This window comes from Schistocerca piceifrons, chromosome 3, assembly GCF_021461385.2.
Source record: "Schistocerca piceifrons isolate TAMUIC-IGC-003096 chromosome 3, iqSchPice1.1, whole genome shotgun sequence".
In the NCBI taxonomy this organism is placed as follows: Eukaryota; Metazoa; Arthropoda; class Insecta; order Orthoptera; family Acrididae; genus Schistocerca; species Schistocerca piceifrons.
In genome coordinates, this window is record NC_060140.1 from 580,525,529 (window position 1) to 580,543,595 (window position 18,067).

Sequence of the window (18,067 nt, forward strand, 5' to 3'; positions counted from 1 at the left end):
AAGAAATAATTTTATATATATAGAAGTTCGACGAAGTATTGAAGCAATGTTTGACTTATTTTTGGTTTGCGTATTTCTTTACTTTACCTCCTTTGTTTGAGGAAATAACTTTTTCTAGCGCTGTATGATAAATCTGTATTGTTTTCTTTATTTTTACAACAAAATTCCTCTGATTTGCGCTACGAATCAATAATTTTCGAATAAAAGCGGAATGAACGATTGGCAATTTCAGTTTTGCTTTACATACTATTTATTTTTGCCGAACAGGTTTGAGGGTAACCATGTAGAAAAGAACATGTTCTGTTGGTTACACGGGCCTTTAAATATTTTCACTCAGTTTCTAGACGGTTGACCACGTCCGGTTTCCATGGGAATCTAGTAGACACTTACCGCATAAGTAAGGAAAATTATCGTTCCGGGTAAAAGCCCAGTAGGTATGGAGCACACGCAATGTACAGGTAAGCTGTGCCCTTTACTTAAAGCTACTACGAAAACTAATGTAAACTAAGCTCACTTCATGCATTGTCCTGGACGTGGCATTCGTTAACGCACCTGCCTAGTAAGCAGGAGATCCTGGGTTCGAACCCAAGTCGGGTACACATTTCCGCTCGTCGCCTCTGATTCCGCGTAATGTCCCAATGCAGCTGACTGTAGCCGGCCGCTGTGACCGAGTTTCCGTCCGAAAACGCGCCGCTGCTGCGGTCGCAGGTTCGAATCCTGCTTCGGGCATGGATGTGTCTGATGCCCTAAGGCTAGTTAGGTTTAAGTGGTTCTAAGTCTAGGGGACTGATGACCTCAGATGTTAACTCCCATAGTGCTTGGAGCCATTTGAACAACCTACTGTAGGCTACGGTATTTTTACAACTCTAATAAGTTATTCAGTCTTTAAAGTATAGGCCGCGACGTAAGCGTGCTGCTTGTGTATTTTGTATTGCTGCGTGCTTAAAAGATGTGAACAGCAGCGTGCTTTATCGACCAGCGTCGCGCGACAGGACATTCCGCTGTCCTTTCATTTCATTGATGAATCGTTGTTTATTAACGAGCAATTTGTATGAACTTTTTTTGACAGGTAATTTGCTGGAGTTTGGGGCAGTGTGAAGCGCAGTTATTGAGCGCGGGGGCACCGTGTTTTGTTCGGCGCTGGTGTTTAGACCACGGCAAGTGAGCGCCTAATTGGCTTACAGCTTACGGGCGGCCATGGCACGCCAGGGGCTTCTAGCAGTTACAGCCAACACTAACTTAAAAGGGGGGCTGACTCGACTTGACTTACAAGCGACAACATCGACTCTTGACGCGTCCCTGGTACATAATACCTGCGGAGCCATTTACCCGCCCGCGCCAAAGCCGACACGGCCGCGCTCGGCCGGCACGCAACCAGGTCACGTGCTCTGCTTGCCTCTTCCCCCCCCCCTCCAACCCCCCCCCCCCCCCCCCCACACACACACAGACCGCGGCGTGCGCTCCCCGTCATGACAGTCGCTCACAGTGCGAACCACGTGTTCATCTTGCGTTTTGATTCAGCAACCTTTCGTTTCGTTTACGAAGCTTTTCGTATCGATTACGGGTGATTTCTTCGGTATGTTTTGCGACCGCTCTTTAATCGATTTCGATAATTCTCTGCTACATGAGAAGTATTTAGGTTTCACTGGTGACGGCTGGAGTATCTCAGCCAATGAACGCCTAGGCCGTAGTGGTGACACGTGAGCGAATTGAATTTGAGGATGGTATGAGTGGCAATTGCATAGAAGCAGTTGTGCTGAGGCAGTCAGCCTGTTGTCACCTCTGCGCAGTCCTACATGGGTTTGCCATGTACTGCAGAGTATCTTATTATCAGTTAGTCGGTGCTGAGCAGTTTTGCATGTGAACTGCATGCTATTGTTTGTTGGTGCGAGCAGACAGTGTTGAGCCGAAAGACCTCGGTTGCAACTTGTTTGTATCAGACAAGCTGTGTATGAAAATTGAAGGTGGAGGGAGAAAAAAGGAAAAGAAAGGAAAGGGATTACTGATGTCAGCTGCATTGAGACATCATGCGGAATCAGCGGCGACGAGTGAAAATGTGTACCGGACTGGGGTTCGAAGCCGCGATCTCCTAGTTATTAGGCAGGTGCGTTAACCACTGCACTATGTCCAGAATAACAGACACCACACATTCACGTGGTTGCTTCGCCTAGATGGGCAATGGCTCCACCTTATTCCATGCGGATGCATAAGCATGTCCGACCTCCCGTGGTAATCTCAGAGTAGCGAGAATGAAGGAAACGGACAGGTTCAAACGGTTCAAATGGCTCTGAGCTCTGTGGGACTTAACATCTGAGGTCATGAGTCACCTAGACTCAGAACTACTTAAACCTAACGAAGCTAAGGACATCACACATCCATGCCCGAGGCAGGATTCGAACCTACGACCATAGCAGTCGCGTGGTTCCGGACTGAGGCGCCTAGAACCGGCGAAACGAACAGGGACGGGAATTTGGATCGTCCTTGAGACGTGCCGAGACAGTGCACACAATTGTGACAACACTGTGTCCCGGACGTCGCATTCGTTAACGCACCTGCCTAGTAAGCAGGAGATCCTGGGTTCGAATCCAAGTCGGGTACGCATTTCCACTCGTCGCCTCTGATTCCACGTAATGTCCCAATGCAGCTGACATATTTTATCCCTTCCGTTTCCCTTCTGCACACCACCCCCGTCCCCAACACCTTCAATTTACATTTAACGTATCACAGCTGCGGATTTCGCGTGGTGCCTGTTCTTTCGGACATGTTGCTATTCATGAGAAGAACACGGCTGGCGCTGGAAATCTATTTCCCAGAAACTTCGCTCACTGGAAGAGGAACCAAAATAAGCGAACACCTGTCTCGGTTTATGGGTAGATTTTCGACAGTTTCTGACAAAACAACCGTCAAAAATTTTGACATTAACGTAGATCCATTCTAGTGCGCATTAAGATCATCCGAAATGCTGACACAGTGACTAACGTCACGGGATGAGACTTTCGCGTCCCGTGTTCGAAACCTTTGTTTTAGTTTGTTTTATTTCCTTTCTTCATTTGTCTACCCATGTCCACGGAAGGTTACTATACGAATATCATGTCAGAGAATACAAGGTCGTAATATTATTTACAAACTTTCAACTGGGTTTCACAAAAAGTGTCATACATTTGTTATTTATGATAACGTGTTACGGTATTTCCAGGGGTTAAAATATTTTTAAAATGCCATATTTTTATATTTCATTCTTATATCAGTTCTTAATTCTCGTACATTATTCTTATGTTGATTCTTCAGGAAGATTTGGTGCATTCCTTTGGGTGACACCGATCGTAGAAACATTCGAAACACAGAAATTCACACCAATACGAGCATCGCGCGAGGGCAGATTTGCCACAGCTGCGTTTCTTCGCATGACTCTCGACAGGGAAAGAAGCGTAGTTAACACTGTTGAAGATTTCACGCATTGGCAATAATTTCGTGGCAGACCACATAAAACGGATCACTTTTCCGAAAACTGGAGCTTGAAATTGATTATGAGTCAACATACACCAACAGGAATTTTATCGAAAACAAAAGTTTGAAAGTGGCTGCAAGGCGTAAGTGCTAAGTACCGCTCCGGGCGTCCGGTATCAGTATCGACTTTGGCGTTGCAACCTCATATTGATCCACTTACGCAAGAAGACTAACTGTTTGCAGTTCAAACAATTTCTGAACAACAGCGCCTAAGTGCAGGTGAAAGTCATCGTATATACTGTATAATCAGGGTGAGTCACTAACTTTTGCCCCCCAGAATAACTCCGAAACTATGATAGGAAACGAAACGTTTGCGGGACAAAAGTTGCATGGGACAACCGGGGCCGTAATATGACGCAGAAAATATCTTTAATTCTAGGTGGGGTCGATTCAGAGAAATGAAGGTCTACTTTGTTTTTTTAAATGGGGTGCTATAGTTTGGTACTTATTTTCTGATAGCGGCTATCGAGACGAATTCAATGACGTTTAACAGCAAGGTCTTTGAAGGTCAACGAAGGTTAAAAAGATGAAATGAACGTCCACTTACAAAAGATATCCGAAGCGGTGACCATTGATATCAATGCTATGCTGCAATCTTCTTATCATGGATTGAGTGGTATTCCTTATCACATCGACACTTATCGAAGCACATGCTCTGAAAGTTCTCTCACATATCTTCAGGTGTAGTTGAATGTCTTTATAAACTATTTCTTTTACGAATCCCCACAAGGAAAAATTCAGAGGCGTCAAGTTTGGCGAAGCAGCCGGGCATGACAAATCTCCTCCGCGCCCAATCCAACGATTTGGGAATTGTCTCGGTAACTCATTCCTAGCCATCAGCGAAAAATGTGCCGGACACCAATCGTGTTGATACCACATTCTGTTCCTTGTTCCTAAAGGTATTTCTTCCAATAACGGCCTTAATGTTTCTTGCACGAATGTAAATAGACGTTCATGCCACCTTTTTGACCTTCGTTGATCTGCAAAGACCTTACTGTTACACCTCATTGGATTCCTCTCAATAGCCGGTATCAGAAAATAAGTACCAAATTATAGAATCCCATTTTTTTTAAAAAAAAAAAAAAAAAAAGCAAAGTTGACCTTCATATCTCTGCAACAAAAAACCAACGTCATATTATGGCCACCGTTTTCACATGCAACATTTGTCACACAAACTTTTCAGCTACTATCATACTTTCGGAGTTATTCTAGGTGGCATCACAAAAAGAAACATATCTCATTCGTTGCACCGAACTGAAAGATCGATCTATTAGCTAAAGTGGTGCGTCTCTGGACAATATTTTTGCTTGTGATGAAACACGGATACACCATTTTGAAGAGGAGTGCATTTGTGCAGTGGAAACAGCATGAATCACCTGTCCATAAGAAATTCAAAACACAGCCATCGGCTCATTTTAACCATCTCTGGGAGTGCAAGGAAACATCCCCAGGTGTGGGATCGACATTTTGAAGTCATCTTGAAACTTCCCCTTTGAACTATTTATACACGAGACTTCCCCTTAGAAAAATTATACACGACTGTGCTTAAACTGATACACAATATTTTGTTAGCGCAACGCAATCTGACTTTCAAAAATCCCTACAAAAGAATGGCCCTGACTAACATTAAACTATACCTTTCACAAATCACTTACCTCACAAAAATCTTCGCTGCTCAAGCTACTGCAATACAGGAGCGCCACTACTGCCAGCTAAATGAAAGATTCAAACTACTGAAGGCACTAACTACTGATAGGGATAGTTAGCAAATGAAAGATATTAATAGAGAACAAACAATGTATTTACCTTGATATCATCATATATAAATATAGCAGTTCATGACAAATTTCAAAACTCCGCCATCTCTCTCCCCACATCCACCACTGCTGGCGGCTCACCTCCAACTGCCCAACGCTACGCGCTGTTCACATCCAGCTGCCTAACACTACAATGGCGAGAATTACAACAATGCAAAGCAGCCACAGACTGCACACAGCACAGCCAGTGATTTTCATATTGAGCGCTACGTAATGTTGCCAATAAGAAAACATAAACAGCCTACTTACATAGAGAAAACATAAACAGCCTACTTACAATCTATACGGTGATGTAGGTTAGGATCCCAGGTAACACACCCTGCTGCCATTCATCCTGTGGGCCATCGTTTTCTAGTAATGAACGAAAAAATGTCGGAATTTTGCCTGATATTCTACTGCCTAGTTCCCAGAGACGCGCTCTGGCACGGCGTGTAACGTATGTTCGTGGCTTGCAGACTGTCGTTGGTTTAAATCTTGCAGGTCCTGCAAATCCTTCTTATTTTAAAATTTTTGTCGAAATGACTGATTATTTCTGTTCAGTTAATTAGGTTAAATGTAACCTTTTATAATTTATTTTCCTTTTTCACATCAATGTAATCATCGCATCAACTATTTCACCTGCCCTTATTTTGTCTTCCAATCTTTCTTTTTCCACTAGGAATCTTTGTCTGTGTCACTGTACCGCATGACACATTGATTAGGTGGTGCAGACTTTTCCATTGTGAATCCGTCAATCGCAAGCGAATTTGAGGCAAGCAGTAGACACGTGTGTATTCATCACCGCCAAAATTAATACGAAGAGCTGCATTACATGAACAGTGCATGTGTTGCATACCTATTGGGCTTTATCTCATAACGATCGCTTTGTTGCGGTTATTGTCTTAGTAGGTTCCATCAGAAATCGGAAGCGGTGAAGCGTCTGTGAGCTGAGTGAACCTACAGAACATTTTTGTTCTACTTAGTTATCCTCCAGTCTGTTACGTAAAAATAAACAGTACCATATTTATACCAAAATTAGAATCGTCAATGTTTAATTCAGGTTTTATTCGACCATTGTTGATTTGTAACGTGAAACAGATGGATGTTGTAGTAAAAATAATGAAAACAATACAGATTTATCATATAGCGCTAGCAAACACAGTTTCTTCTAAAAAAAAGCCTAAATGAAAAAACGCAAACGGAAAAAATGTCAAACATCGCTTCAGTACTTCGCCGAACTTATATAAATCATGTTTCTGGTACTCATAAACGAACTTCGCATTTATCGATAGTAACAGGAAACTTTTGCCTTTGATCATGACGAAAAAAGTCCTATTGAGTACAAAGTAACAACAATAACTATGTATGCATTTCATGTCTGTGTAAGTAAACTGCACTTGCATCGAAAGCAATTCCTTTGCTTTCAAAAAAGCGCAGAAGTTACGCGATCAACAAATTTTTATTAGGTATAAAATGCAATTTATATTCCTTAGAGATAAAATACACAATTGACTAACACTGAATGATGTGCTTTTCTAATTATGTGCAAAACAAACAACCAAACAAACGAAAAACAATTCGTCGACTACCAGTTTCTCTTTTACACATTTATTCATGTTCCTTTCCTTACCAACGCTACCAATACTTACGGTAATCCTACCATTTACTGCGTCATTTATTTACTGTACCACAACTACCGAACTGCAATTTCGGTAGAACGCAACTCTAGTTAGAGTGGTGTCTGTGTCATGACTTGCCGTTAGGAGTCGGTACTGTGAACGTGACGTAAGGTTGAAAGATAAACGTCGGTGCGGATTATAACTGCAGGCAGTTAACGTGGGATTGGACAAGGTGAACAGGGCTTCACTTGAAAAATCGTATTTTAACAGCAGCAGAAACAGTGCTGCTACTCTTCGCGAGTATCGATGCAAAAATGAATACAGAGAGGTCCTCTTTCGGCACAGGCATTGAAGACCATGCGTCGAAAGTTCGAATTAACTGGTGATTTGGGAATTGCTCCTGTGAGAGGCCGATAGTCAGCTGTGCAACAAATTCTTGAAGTGACTGTTGTCACAGCTGAGAATTCTGGATGCAATGTGCGATCTTCAAGCAGCGCACGAGCTGAACATTCCACCGGCCGAGAAGTGATGAGAACAGCTGTGAAATACATTCTCTACTGCATTTCCAGGCTGTCGTGGAAGCAGTTGGTCGTCACATTGAGCAATGTCCATAAACTGTAAAGTACCCATGGTACGTAACTAACGATTGGTGAAAGTAAAGTGTGTTTCTTTCAACGGTTTATTCGTTATTTCTCTTCTGCATGTCCTTACAGATGTTTGCAGAAAGTTTCATTGTCCTACGAGCTCTCGTTTTTCATGGGAGCAGTCTCCAAGTAGCAAAAGTTTAATTACGATCGCCCTATACATTGGACACAGTTGTATATGTTGCTTCATTGGACTATCAAATTTGGCCTCACCTCTCGTATTCTCCTGACACGGCACCTAAAGAATTCGTCCTCCCACCTCGGGTTAAGAAGCCATTGCGTGGAAAGCATTTCCTCAATGGTTATGGGGATATTATAAGGTCACTTGCTTCTGAATCCGGTTCACTACATCTGTTGCTTATTTTTCATCTTAAATCGACGTTTAGAGTTACTTGAACAAAATAGCAGTTAAAAAAGCTCAACAGGACATACATTTTCTCATTCTAGAAATTTATTATGCCAGCTGTTGGCAACTGATTGCATCAGAGAGGGGAAAGCTGAAAAATAAGTCCTTGAGGCAACCAAAGACGCCAGAATAACAATAACAGCAAAACTAATAAGAGGAATAGAGAATGAGAGGAACATTAAAAGCCAAGAAGACTGTGGATCTAGAATGTATGAGGAACAACAGAGGTGAGTCATTGATCAAATGTAACTTTGAGGTGAATTTCCTGAGTATTAAATTTTGTGACATGTTTATTTTATGCGCAAAAATATCTATTTGAACTAGAGGTCAGAAAGTTTTTGATATGTTTCAGGGAACTATTTGGAGGAAAATAGACTTCACACACAGACGTGTTGTCAACAGGAAGTAGGATACGTATTGATTAATTATAAGAAGTAACCTTAATTTTAATTATCAGATGTAAATGTTTCTAGAATAAAAACTTATAGCTGTAACGACACGATTGTACTCTACCTTTTAAGGTAGGCCTGCTGTTAATGTGCGCTTAAAGTACAAAGCATGTATGTTAGCTAGTCAGTGCATATAATCCAAGTATGGGCCGGCATGTAGAAAAGTAATTTACTGATCTAAAAAAAAAAAAAAAAAGTAATAATCAGTGCGAGAACTAATGTGATTAATTGTAGATGAAATGGTTCAAATGGCTCTGAGCACTATGGGACTTAACTTCTAAGGTCATCAGTCCCCAAGAACTTAGAACTACTTAAACCTAACTAACCTAAGGACATCAAACACATCCATGCCCGAGGCAGGATTCGAACCTGCGACCGTAGCGGTCGCGCGGTTCCAGACTGTAGCGCCTAGAACCGCTCGGCCACCCCAGTCGGCAATTGTAGATCAAAATGATAAGCAAGAAACTCTATTGTATTGTCCTACAGGTTTCATCACACTAAGGCTTCACGTGTTTTAGTTATCTTCTGTCCAGCTTCACAGGCAAGTTACGTTAAGATTGGTCATTTTTCTGGATGGTTAAATTCTACATTTCCAGGTATCAGCAAGTTAGCTATCTGTAGGAAATGTGTCGCCTTGAGGGGTGAATGTGTAGAGAAGAATTAACACTGCCAGCAAGTTTCAAGGCTGCAGCTTGATTTGTTCGAGGTGATAATTGAGACATTATATCTACCCTTGTAAGTCGAGTGCCGGAACACCAGTGCGAGTTAACGACCGAGGCTACGGAGGCTGTGCAACGATACAGAGGGAAGGGAGTAGCTTACCGGTGGGGCTGGGCCGCTCGAGGCCCATGGACGCCGGCGGGGGCGGCACGCGCGACCACGCCGCGTACCAGGGGCACGCCTTGTCGCCGGCCGCGCCGCCGCCTCCTCCGCCCCCGGGGTAGACCGCCACGAACGGGCTGCGGCCGGACGCCGCCGCCGCCAGCGCGCCGAAGTGCGTCATCAGGCCCAGCCTGCAACACATCGCACACACTCTCACATGTCGCACCGTATCTCATACCTACCACTTATAGCATTACAACTCAAAGCCTCCTTTTTTTCACATTTTTTTTATTTCCTATTTTTAAGTACGAGGGGCGTTTGAAAAGCCCGTGCAAAGTCCCAGGGATGGCACCACCGGCCCGTATCGAGGTCATGTTTAGTTAGCAGCATCTTTGGAAAAAACCCACACAAAGTTTCAGCCATATTTGTCTATTTCTTTGTGTTTGGCTTTCGTGTGAATCAAGGAAGTCGAGTGACTGTCAAAAAATGGACGAAAAAGAATTTAGTGTGGTGATTACACATTACTTTACGAAAGGCATAACGCCTCAGGAGACTTAACAGAAGCGTGATAAACGCTATGGTGACTCTGCACCTTCGATTAGAACAGTTTATAAGTGGTTTCAAAATTTTCGGAGTGGCCATATGTGCGTAAGTGATGCTGAACATTCTGGACGCCCTGTGGAGGTTACGAGTCCAGAAATCATTGATAAAATCCATGATATGGTGATGGAGGGCAGAGGAGTTAAGGTGTGTGAGATTGCTAGTGCTGTGGACATCTCGAATGAACGGGTACATAATATTTTGCATAAACATTTGGACCTGAGAAAGCTATCCGCAAGATGGGTTCCGTGATTGCGCACGCTTGACCAAACACGGAATCGTGTGAAGTGTTGCAAGGACGGTTTGCAAATGTTCACGAAGAATCCGCAGGACTTCAAGCGTCGTTTTGTCACTGTGGATCAAACATGGATACATTACTACACTCCTGAGACCAAAGAACAATCTAAACAATGGGCTACCAAGGGAGAATCGGCACCAAAAAGGGCGAAGACCATTCCTTCGTCCGGAAAGGTTATGGCGACTGTCTTTTGGGATTTGCAAGGGATACACCGCATCGACTATCTGGAAAACGGTAAAACTACAACAGGTGCATATTATTCATCGTTTCTGGAACGTTTTAAAACCGAGCTGCAAGAAAAGCGCCGGCGATTGGACCGAAAAAAAGTCATTTTCCATCACGACATTGCACCAGCACACATCACAGCAGTCGTAGTCGCAAAATTAATGGAAATAGGATTCCAACTCGTTTCACATCCCCCTCTATTTTCCAGACTTGGCTCCCTCGGACTACTGTTTGTTCCCCAGTTTGAAGAAATGGCTGGCGGAACAAAGTTTTTATGCAAATGAGGAGGTGATTGCAGCAACTAATAGCTATTTTGTAGACTTGGACAATTCCTATTATTTGGAAGGGATCAACAAATTATAACAGCGTTGGACGAAGTGTATAAGTCTAAAAGGCGACTATGTCGAAAAATAGAAAAGGTTTACCCCAAACACGTAAGTAGTTTTTATTTTTGCACGGACTTTTCAAACGCCCCTCGTATAAGAGACGAGAAAAAGCTTCCGTTCGAAGACCGAATAGTCCAGGAACGTTATGCCAAATTAGGCAAAACCGACTTAAGCAATCGTCCAACCGGGTCACCAGGTTGAAGATACCCATTTGGTTAAACACCGTCTCTTGCTGTACATCGTCGTCCAACAGGAACCGTTGACGCTTCAAGGCCTTATTTAAAGCACCGACGGCGTGATAATCGCATGGGGAGACAAATGGACTTTCAAGTGACAGAGAACATCAGTCAGTCGTCCTTTTCTTGGAGGTTTTATTCTCAAATCTAGATTTCGGCTAGTGTCGAGCCATTATCAATGCACCATTTCATAGTATCAATGCTTGTTCTAGTGCATCAGTCCCCTGTTGTTCGGGTTTCTGTCACAGTTGTGTGACAGGTAGATCTATCACTTGAAAGTCATATCACCGTCGCTGAGTGCACCCACGTTCCTAATGGAAGGTAACCTGACATCAGGACTATGGGAAGGGTGCTCGAGTGTCTTCCACTTCGATTGGCGTTATCATCAATCAGAACCATTTGTCCCAGTTTTCCCAGACGTTTCACCTGAGGGTACATAGACATGCTGCCCCATACAGACGCTTCATTCTCCGATAGATGTCTACTGATGTGTGTTCTTCGGAAGCCAAGAGAAGAGTAACAGTACGTTGGTCCTTTGAACGCTTTTGGTAACGTCGCCGTATTTTATGTTTGCGTATTAACAGCACGGACGCTGGAAATACACGAGTGCCACCATGATCCTTTGCCTACTTCTCTCTACTACTATAACCGCTACATTGCTACATTGCATACACGCTGCCGCAACGCCCTCAAACCGAAATTTTTGATCGCCCCTTATAATTTCATGTTAGAAGTGTATATACGGGATGCAGTCGGTATAGTTGCAGATATTTCTGTTGGTGACTGAGGACGTATGCTAAACAACATTACTTTACTATTTACGTCATTTTTAGACTAAAATTATAGCTATTACAAGTCGTACGCTTTTAGTTTGAGCAGTACCTTCAAGTACGAGGGCTGCTGGGAAAGTAACCTCCAATCGGGCGTGAAATGGAAACGACAGTGAAAGTCTGACGAAGCATTGCAAAAAACTGTTGGGCAGCATCTCTAGTATGCCCGTCGATCAATTCATGTTACTCTTATCAGCTCTGAGCGCTCATTGAGCACATAAAGACACCTAGAACAACATGTATCTCAGCAATTATGAGGCTCTTCGCCTGAGGTGATGCAGCCCACTTAACATAACTGTTATGCGTTTCCTTCTTCATAACAATTCTCGGCTGCACTCTGCAGGGGCAATGAAGACGCTCTAGCAGCATTTTCGATCGGCAGTGTTTGATCACCACAATACAGCTCGTAATTTCTCCTCCCCCCCCCCCCACCCCCACCCCTCAGTTTAATCTCTGCTCACAGGAACCGCTGTCTATGAGGACAACATCTTGGCATGGACAACGAGCTTTAGACCAGTGCAGAGAACTGGCGGAAACACAGGCGACTGCCTCCTATGATGAAGGTACAGGAAAGTTGGTGCAATGCTAAGACAGATGTCTAAGATTCGACTACATAGAGAAGCAGTAGTGTTCTTTTATTATGTTTTTGGCCATGAGTTTTGTTTATTGAAAATAAATGGTTGGTGGAACTTTAACACAGTAACGTTTTTTATCATTGCCGCGTTACGTGTCACAATGTTGTAAGTAAAACGTGTTTGATTTTCACTGTGCTTTCCTTTTCGCGACTGATCGGACCTTACTTTCCGAATATCCCTCGTACATATGACAAAGACAAGTCATTAACGCTTACTTTCCCCTAGGTAGCAGGTTACATTTTAAAGTGTGGACCCTTGGACGCAAAACGGTCAGTCTATGCTGACAGGCGTACTCCACTTAGTGGTGTAGTGACAGCAATGCAGAAAACATCAGGTTGAAAAGTTTGTGGGAAGACTGTTCGACGCAGAGGAAAAAACAGCCAACACACTGATATGTTTACCTACTCCTAATGTACCACAATAAAAATATCGCCACTTGTACTCGTTACACCCTGTATAATTTTTCGTTCTATTTTCAATACCAATTATCTATAATACTGTAAAGCAAACTATTGGAAATGATTTGTAATACTGTGGTAAAGGAATGTAGTAGACACGTTTGTAAGGTCAGGGCTTTTGCTATGTACGATAAGTCTCTAGACAAAGATAACCTCGTCATGGGCCTAACATCCGTGGCATGAGGGAGCGTGCACACAGAGTGTTGCAAATTAACAATGAGACCGGACGTAACGGCGAAAGCACGCGCTAAACTTAGTGTGTCAACTTGATGGAGTTAAAATGGTAGGAAGGCAGTATGAAGATAATGAGCAATAGTGGGGACCACGGTACAGCAGTTGTTTGGTGAGAGTTTTAAGAATATCAATGGAAGAGCACTGCGGGGCCAAGCGTATTTAATTCTGCTCGTAAAAAGAAGAAGAGCCTTTTTCCCTTGCAGCACGCCGCGAGTACAGCATCTCCGCTCAAAAGTTAAGACTCCGCCATTCTAGAAGTTAAGAAATACAAAAGGCCTGCCACCGTATCAAAAAAAAATGTTCAAATGTGTGTGAAATCTTATGGGACTTAACTGCTAAGGTCGTCAGTCCCTAAGCTTACAGACTACTTCACCTAAATTATCCTAAGGACAAACACACACACCCATGCTCGAGGGAGGACTCGAACCTCCGCCGGGATCAACCGCAAGGTCCATGACAGCAGCGTCTGAGACCGCTCGGCTAATCCCGCGCGGCAATAAATTAAAATTTAGTACACATGCGGAACATCAAACAGAACAAAAAATATCTTTTTTTACTAGAGACTGAACAGTATCACAATAGTAATAATAATAATATTGTTATTATTATTGTTTTTATTATTATTACACGTACAAGGTGGCGAGAAAAGTTATGAGACTGACAACACTTTGAGCGATCTGGCAACGCTGCACAGTCCAAGACTGCAGCGCCCTAGACCGCTCCACTGATTCCGCGCGGAGCCACCGTATCAGAGTCCGCAACTAAACATTGTAGGTGTTTTGTTAACTCTAAATTTTGTCAGTCTTAATAACTATGCCAAGTCATCACTACCAATAACACTATCCTTTTCGTATCACTGCAATAGCCGAGTGTCACACAAATGAAATTAGTTTCATTTTAAATTTATTAAAGTCCAGAAAGTAAATTTTGTTTGCTCAGTGAAATCTGCAACATCACAATTTAACTGGAGTGTAGATTAACTTGTGCACATTTAACTACAATCAACATCTTTTTTTGAGAAAGAGACTTATTAATCATTTGTCACAGTTTTTCTGGCAAAATTATAGCACAAAATTTATTTCAACAGTGTGACTTTATGTACTTATCTACATGTATTGTGATTCTTGGCTTTCGTACTTTCGGCGTTGGCTCTTTACTTGCTGCTGTATGTGACAGGTTCAGTAGTGTTCTTTTATTATGTTTCTGGCCGTGAGTTTTGTTTATTGAAAATAAATGATTGGTGGAACTTTAACACAGTATCGTTTCTTATCATTGCCACGTTACGTGTCACAATTAGCAAATGACTCTGGATTTTTAATTGTCACAAAGCTTCCAGTGTGATATTAATTAACGTTCGAACATTTTATAAGATTATGCATATTCAACCGAGCTCTCTCACGTGGATTAATTGTCACCGTTCACAGAAATTTTATTAATTATGATCTAAATTTACATTTAACTCAACATAATCAGTTTTATAGCCTTTGTTCACATTCGAGATGGAGACCGCATTATTTCAGTAAACAACTACAGCTTTGCTAAATTTCAGTTCAAAATTAATGAAGTCTCGTCAACTACTTACAATCAAATAACACAATCGCACATTTCTCTAGCTTCGATTGTTAATAGCTCAACGTATTTCTTTGTCGTAATTACTTCCAGTAGCACACTTATTCGCATTCTGTTGGTACAAAATTCTTCAGAATAAATGCCTTTCCCGAAAACTACAGGACATTACTTTACACCTGTCATTTAATTACCAGGGAGTATGGATAAGTTACACGCTGTGCAGCAGAGAGATAACGCTAATTTAGCACACTGTTTGATATTAAAGGTGAAGCCCCCATAAGACGCAGTCGGATGATAACGTAATTTTGTACGCGTACACACCCTCGGCGGGCTGTAAATGTTTGCAATTCTCTGTGACAGGTAGTATGGCCAACAGAGCGCATAAGTGTTGTTCATGTTTAATGGTGTTACCAGACGTGGTAAGGCTATAGAGGGAGTCCGAGGAAGAATGGTCATTTTTCAGCGGTATGACAGGGACGATCATTCGAAGCAAAAAGGAGTAGTGAACACGGACTTGGAAATGCATACGTTAAGAGCTATGACTATCTTCGATATTGCAAGCTCTTTGCTTTCTATATTTTTGGAGAAGGTAGTGCTATGACCAGACGAAACTATATCTCTCTGCTCTGGTGATGGCAACCTCCCTAGAGATTCTGGAGTTTGTTGTCCTTGGACATTACTCCTCTGGTACTGGGTTGAAATTGTTTCCTGGCATTGGGCTAGTCTGAGCAGCAGGAACGAATTAATAGGAGTGCTAGAAGACTAGAAAACTTAGGAGGAAGGTGTCTTCTTCTCTTCTGTTTGATTCCTGGCGTTACATCGATGATATGACGCCAGTCGCGTTCTGTAAAAACTGGATGCCTGTTTATCAGGCACAGGTCCTTCTGGATGATGTCGTTCAAATTGGCGATTTCCCAGCCGAATACATATGGCTTATGGGGAGGGGAAGGTTTGGGGATATTAGATGGGGTATAAGGAGCGGGATAGGTGTGAAATGGGAGACGAAAGAGTAGTCGTCCGGCCGTAACTGAGCGCTCTTTCTTTGCTTTGGAAGAGGGCTCATCGAGCTGCAACATATGAGATAGTAGTTCACTTTGTTACATGACTGATGAAAAGATTTATTTAACTTCATACGAGCCTTTGCCGGAGGAGTGCATAGATATTTACAACTTTCAGTCACTATTGAAATGCATACAATCACAAACTTCTCTGGAAGTAGAATTTTCGACATTTACATCTGAGACTTCACTAAGGCTGTTCCTACTGGATGATGCTGACTGCATCAACTGAGGTCACGAACTGAGGTGGAGAACTTCTAACCCCCGACTCTACATTGACCTCTGTGCGAGGGCGTTGCTGTGCTGAGAAAGAGGGCGTGTCTTCTTCAGCCTTCCAAATTTGTCACTGCAGACTGAAGCGAGACCTTGCTTACGTCTGTGGTATCGATTTGCGTTGCCGACTTTGGTGTGGCGCTGCGATCTTTGTACGATACCACAGATGGTATTAAAATGAAAAGCAATAAACAAGGGCTGTAAAATGTGTACGTTCAGAACTATGAACACTTTTTCAGTAAAAGACTTGTTTCTCATGGTGGTATGGGAGACGAATATGTGCTCATGGCTCTTAAAGTATGACCATAGGATGGCCCGAGTATGGTACTGTGTACCGAAACCGTTAGCCTGTAAGAAAGATAAAGAAAAAGTGCGACTGTACTCTAAAACAAACACTTTGCTGTAAGAAGGAAGGAAATGAATCTCCTCAGGAGCTAGCAAAATAAATGAGTGATACGTGAGACTGCTCATTTGCAGCTATGTCATGTTACAGAACTAAGTTTTTCAGATTTAGTTTTGAAACATCATAATAAAACTAAAATATACGAATGATGTTTATCGTGTGGATAAGAAAAAATCCGCCTTTAGCAACTGAATGTTTATTTGCAAAAGACGGATTTGTTCCTACGTACATGATGAACAAAATTCAAGTAATAACGGAGGAAGAATTGCTGCAGATGTTAACAGTATTGAAAAACATACGAGCTTTTGAAATGTTGTCAGAGCGATCACAGAACTGAATTTAGAATTTCGACAAGGACATTGGTGTACGTTCTCAGCGTCAAGAGACGTAAACAACCGGCTGTTAATCGCTCACTTACTAAAGACTGCAAAGGAAGCCTTTTCCATCCGTAGAAGTCAAAACGACTACCTGCAACGAAAAAGAGTTACAGTTGTTAACAACTGCAGCAGTGGAAGTCGGAGAAATGGAAGTTAAAGTACCTACGTAACACTTGCATTTGCAGCAATTAAATCCATTAAGGATGAAATGCACATTTTCGCTAGAAAAGAGGCTGAGTTAAGTCTTACAGCTTTAGAAACATAATATATAGCAGCCAAATAGAGAGAGAAAGAGAGCAGAAAAAAATCATCAGCCTTCTGTACAGACTTACGATACGAGAGAAAAAGAATTGTCGGAGCTAACTAAAAGACAAGCGGGCTTTACTGTAAACGTTAACGGGCGAATTCTGTGCGCTTGTGTTGGTTCCCGAGTCGTCTTTGAAACGGGATTGCACAGAAAAATGAAGAGACTACAAAAGTGTGGAAGGTTAGCGGGTCGCAGTTCCGCGGAACCGAGAAAGGAACAATGCGGCAGGACAAAAAGGTCCTTTTGCACTGTTCTACATAAAATCTCGTGAGTGTAACAGCCGACAAGGACGGTTAAAAAAAAAGAAAAAGAAAGAGAGACTGCGCGGGTTCGCAGGTGTGGTGCCAGGCGGGAGTGGGCATGACGTGGCAAAACGGTCTCCCGTCAGCGCGGGCCACCCAGCAAGTGCAGATTAGGAGCACGATAGCCGTGCCGCGGAGCCTCGGCTGGGCGGAGGGCCGGCGCAGGAAGCGCGCGCCGTCGTGGCGTTGTAACCCGAGCGAGCGCCGCAGCTGGTGGGGCCGGCCCTCCGCCCACAAAGGACGTCGCAGGGGCGGCCACACTGCACTGCCCCGACTCAGTCCGCGTGGACGCCGGCGCTGGCTTCCGCCGTCCACCAATCTGGCGGCGCTCTCCTGCGTTTGGCGAATGATCGCAATCAAGATCTGAGCTAGTGAACTCATGTTAGTTTCGAGATAAACAACGAAAATACACTACTGGCCATTAAAATTGCTACACCACGAAGATGTGCTACAGAAGTGAAATTTAACCGACAGGAAGAAGATGATGTGATATGCAAATGATTAGCTTTTGAGAGCATCCGCACAAGGTTGGCGCGGGTGGCGACACCTACAACGTGCTGACATGAGGAAAGTTTCCAACCGATTTCTCGTACACAAACAGCAGTTGACCGGCGATGCCCGATGAAACTTTGT

General features: G+C 43.0%; 1 protein-coding gene across 1 annotated transcript in view; it reads right to left on the reverse strand.

Moving 5' to 3' along the window:
- LOC124788854 (homeobox protein HMX3-like) overlaps positions 1-17,041 on the reverse strand; it is a 33,063-nt gene extending 16,022 nt beyond the window's left edge. Inside the window, exons 1-2 of the mRNA XM_047256138.1 lie at positions 16,992-17,041; positions 9,244-9,434 (exon numbers count right to left, since the gene is read on the reverse strand). Of these exons, the coding sequence (XP_047112094.1) occupies positions 9,244-9,434; positions 16,992-17,041 (241 nt within the window). The remainder of the gene's footprint in view (positions 1-9,243; positions 9,435-16,991) is intronic.
- Positions 17,042-18,067: the final 1,026 nt, after the last annotated feature.